We start from the raw sequence: 4,480 nt of genomic DNA on the forward strand, positions 1-4,480 counted from the left end.
TTTCTTCTCAAGTTTCAAACTTTGTATGGGGATAAGTTATGAATTAGTTTGCTGTGGAACTAGTGTTCGAATCTAATCATAAGACTCACCTTTGATTGAATTTTCAAGTTTGATTTTTGATTTTTTTGAGTTTTTTTCTGTTCTAGATGGATCTTTTAGGTTGAGCTCTGTGTTTCTGCTATGTTTCTATATTTTGTGTTGTGCGTTATTCTTAAGGTACGTTAAGTTACACAATAAAAAAAATTATATATTTCAAAAAAATTATTAAAACATCTATTTCCCTCTTTAATCATCATTTACAGTGCTACACGCTCCCATCTCTTCGTTCACCCGAGATAAAACGCCATGCGAAACTGTTCTCCTGCGCAGCATTGCTATACCAGACGACCCACAACATAGCACTATGTCTCTCGGTCTCAAATAAACAGAGCTCTATCTCTCTCTCTCTCTCGTGGCCTTGTTGCATGCTCAATTGACGCAAAGGCACAAAATCTCGTGTTCCAGGAGCAGGATCTCTTTTCGCAAACCAACCAGTAAACAACTTCATCTCGTTTGTCTCTTAAACTGAAGAGGAGAGGAGCGAGAGGGAGGCGGGGAAGTGAGCAGCATGAGGCTAGCGCCACGTCCATTGCCGTTTCTGTGTTCTTCCATCTTGGCCTTGCTGCTGCTGGCCTCGTGCTCGTCGTCGGCCAATGGGAAGGTCGCGCCTTCTTCCGCAGGCGCTTCGCCTGCCGCCAAGCACATTCACGCCGCCGCCGCCGGTGGCGCCAATGGGACCGGCTCGTTTGCTCCGGCGGTGCCCGCGCCGCCTCCCATCGGTAGGTGACTAGTGATGAGGAATCAGATGGTCCAGGCGTTTCTGGATTCTTCTGAGTTTCGTGTGTGTTCTTGCTGAATCTTGTTTCAATTTTGGGGAGAATTCTGCTTTAGTGCGTACCGTAGACTCCAAAAAATTGCATTTTGGGATCTTGCATTCGGTTCAAATTTGAGGGGTAAAACGCTGCTTTAATGTTCTTGCGGAAATTACGCTGCAAGTTTAATTGTCATCAAACCTGTTCTTCCGTTTGAGCTGAAAATTTAAGTCGTGTGTCCGGAGCAATCGATCTTTCTGAGTTCAGCACCGTTTCGGAAAAAAAACTGATCTTTTCAACAAGCAGTAACTGTTCATGTTCCTGAATTGCGTCCTGAGCTGCCTGTCGTGTCTGCAGTGATCATAGAGGAGAGGCACCACCATTTCCACCGTGAGCTCGTCATCGCCTCCGTCCTCGCCTCCATCGCCATCGTCGCGATCATCCTCTCCACGCTCTATGCGTGGATTCTGTGGCGGCGATCTCGCCGCCTGCCCGACGGCAAGGGCGCCCGGAGCTCAGGTTTTGCTCAGTTCTCTAGACTATCTCAGCTGGTTCTTGACTGATTTCTTGAGTTGTTCATGGATTGGCCAAGTCACCCACGCACCTACACTCTGCAGACACTACAGGGGGAATCATGCTGGTGCCGATCTTGAGCAAGTTCAAGTCACTGAAGACAAGCGGGAAGGCGCTTGTGGCGATGATCGAGTACCCGTCGCTGGAGGCGGCGACAGGGAAGTTCAGTGAGAGCAACGTGCTCGGTGTCGGTGGGTTTGGTTGCGTCTACAAGGCGGTGTTCGATGGGGGAGTTACCGCAGCGGTGAAGAGGCTGGAAGGCGGCGGGCCGGAGTGCGAGAAGGAATTCGAGGTGATAATTCTTGTTCATCGCTGCCAGTGATGATGACTGATGAGTGTTCCTGTGTTCTTGTCCTAATTGTTTGGGTTGGGGTTGCTGGCAGAATGAGCTGGATTTGCTTGGCAGGATTCGGCACCCAAACATAGTGTCCCTGGTGGGCTTCTGTGTGCATGAGGGAAACCACTACATTGTTTATGAGCTGATGGAGAAAGGATCTCTCGAAACACAGCTGCACGGTATTGTCTTCTATGATTGGCCCTGTTGCTTATGGATGCAACTCTTTCTTGGGATCTTCATATTGGGAGCTTTTGATGTGTGTCCTGTGGTTGTCTTCAGGGCCTTCACATGGGTCAGCTCTGAGCTGGTACATCCGGATGAAGATTGCGCTCGACATGGCGAGGTTCTTATGATCTTATCCCTGCACTTCCCTTCACACTGAGTGAATGAGTGATGATTTTTAAATTGAAGTGCTGATGATTGGTTGGTTATAACATGCATTGGTAAATTAAAACTGGGCAGGGGATTAGAGTATCTACATGAGCACTGCAGCCCACCAGTGATCCATAGGGATCTGAAGTCATCTAATATACTTTTAGATTCAGACTTCAATACTAAGGTACAGTTCTTCCCTTTTTCTTTGAGGTCAACCTAGTATTCATCCTGACTGCAGGTCATAGTGTTGGAAGGCAGTAAAAATTGTGAATGTTCATTTTTTTTTTTGGCTCACATGTGCAGATTTCAGATTTTGGTCTTGCAGTGACCAGTGGGAATCTTGACAAAGGAAGTATGAAACTTTCTGGGACATTGGGTTATGTTGCTCCTGAGTACCTATTGGATGGTATGGCCTCCTTTTCTTCTCAACTTCCACTCGCATTTGTAGACAAAACGTCATTGTTAACAGCGAAATTCTACTTGCATCATGTAACCACATCGAAATTGCGTCAATTTTAGGAAAGCTGACTGAGAAGAGCGACGTATATGCATTTGGAGTAGTGCTTCTTGAGCTGCTAATGGGAAGGAAGCCTGTTGAGAAGATGAATCAAACTCAGTGCCAATCAATTGTGACATGGGTACGGTGCACCGTTCACATTAAACTTAGTGAATCTTCGATTAAGTCAAATTGCACAATTTTGAATGTTCAGTAACGAACTATTGTCATCACTCATTTTCATAAAAGGTGCCTTACATAGTTTGACTTTATCATCGCAAATAGAAAATATAGACTTTCAACATCGGTGCTAATATTTAAGCAGTCAAATTGCAATTTCTCTGTGTTCTAATATTTGACATGCTGAAAAATCACAAACAGGCCATGCCTCAGCTGACTGACAGATCGAAACTTCCCAACATAGTTGACCCAGTGATCAGGGATAAGATGGATCCAAAGCACTTGTACCAAGTACTACTATATTTTTTTATATCTCAGATGCATTTATCTTTTTAGCTATTTTGATTGATGTTCTGTACCTCTGCAGGTTGCAGCAGTGGCTGTTTTATGCGTGCAACCAGAACCGAGTTACAGACCACTGATAACCGATGTTCTCCACTCTCTTGTTCCTCTAGTGCCCGTGGAGCTTGGAGGCACGCTAAGGGTTGCAGAGCCACCGTCCCCAAACCAAAACCATTCTCCTCGCCGAGATGCGATCGGTCAACGCAGATCACAAATTCATGCAGCTGAACCTGGATTGCCGTTTATCGTATAACTTATCGTCCTAGCTGCATGCCTGAGGATGACAGTTCCAACCTGCTGCTTGTTGGTTGGATTGAGAGAGAATTCTGGTTTGGAAAGAGATGTCTCCTATATCTTTGCTTGTACAAAGAAGTGAAAGAAACAACACTCTCTTTTCTTTAGAACTTAGGGTCATGCTGTACAGGTCAAAGTTTATCCAAACACTGTAACTCAAGAGCATTTGAGAAAGTTGTGCCTTGGGCTCCACATGGGTACCAGAGCACTGGCTCAATTGTTCTGCATTTCAATAATAAGTTGCTTGATACAAAGAGTTGTTTCTGTTGTTTGTGGTCTATCTGGGGCACTCAGATCCAGTCCAGTCTGTTCTCAGTGGAGAAAGCATCTTTTGAACAGGTAGGTAATAGCCTAATAAGGCATCGGTTATTGAAATATGATAATAATTGTACCCTCGGCAGCTGTTCATATTTGGTACAAAAGAATCATCTTTCGTTATTTTAAACCGTGGACAAAATGGATCGACCACCATGAGTTTCCAGAGATATAGCTCACTCATGAGGCAGTTAGAGCTTTAACTTATTTATTGACCTTGTCTGATACTTTGATAGCCTTTTTGTAGTTGAATGTCGACAATCTCATCTCAACAAGAACAGCAACACTACAGCCTTGTGCTGAAGGTAGGACGTCGTGGGCGGCCATGGTGGTGAGTAACATCAAATCTCTCACCCTCAAATAACGTGCTTGATTCAAGGCCCATAAACTTAATTTGGCCTGCACCTCTAAAATCTCTCTGTACCTGATGCCCCTTTCTTCATGATGAGCTTAAACTCTACATGAAATGCTCTGCATGCCATCTTAATTTTGCAATCTCTCTACCTTTGATGAATTGCTTTCCATGCTGAATTTGATCAACCAATCATTCAGAGACACTTGTAATAACTCCTGGATGCTCCATCTCATTGAAGCTAGCCCTGGCTGGCAATCGGATCAGAGATGCTGGACACTGGATTTGGCTTCCTTGGTGATAGGGAGATGGCATCTGCTTCATTCATTCATCAATCGGACAATAACTCCACATGCAATGCTTCA

The 4,480-nt window shown here is 44.8% G+C and overlaps 1 protein-coding gene across 1 annotated transcript; it reads left to right on the top strand.

Annotated features, from left to right (window-relative positions):
* Positions 1-353: 353 nt before the first annotated feature.
* Positions 354-3,702, top strand: LOC133883374 (probable receptor-like protein kinase At1g80640). The gene is made up of 10 exons (XM_062322690.1): positions 354-818; positions 1,209-1,370; positions 1,469-1,716; positions 1,808-1,940; positions 2,041-2,104; positions 2,224-2,320; positions 2,440-2,542; positions 2,656-2,774; positions 3,014-3,103; positions 3,180-3,702. The coding sequence occupies exons 1-10, from the start codon at positions 608-610 to the stop codon at positions 3,405-3,407; spliced, it is 1,455 nt and encodes a 484-aa protein (XP_062178674.1). The 5' UTR covers positions 354-607; the 3' UTR covers positions 3,408-3,702.
* The last annotated feature ends 778 nt before the right edge of the window (positions 3,703-4,480 follow it).

The sequence above is a fragment of the Phragmites australis genome, chromosome 10 (assembly GCF_958298935.1).
Source record: "Phragmites australis chromosome 10, lpPhrAust1.1, whole genome shotgun sequence".
Lineage (NCBI taxonomy): Eukaryota > Viridiplantae > Streptophyta > Magnoliopsida > Poales > Poaceae > Phragmites > Phragmites australis.

Excerpts from the sequence above, each read along its gene's own strand:
- LOC133883374 (XM_062322690.1), top strand. The coding sequence starts at position 608 with ATGAGGCTAGCGCCACGTCCATTGCCGTTTCTGTGTTCTTCCATCTTG. Across the intron at positions 819-1,208 it reads GCCCGCGCCGCCTCCCATCG|TGATCATAGAGGAGAGGCAC; the intron begins GTAGGTGACTAG and ends TCGTGTCTGCAG. Across the intron at positions 2,321-2,439 it reads ATTCAGACTTCAATACTAAG|ATTTCAGATTTTGGTCTTGC; the intron begins GTACAGTTCTTC and ends TCACATGTGCAG.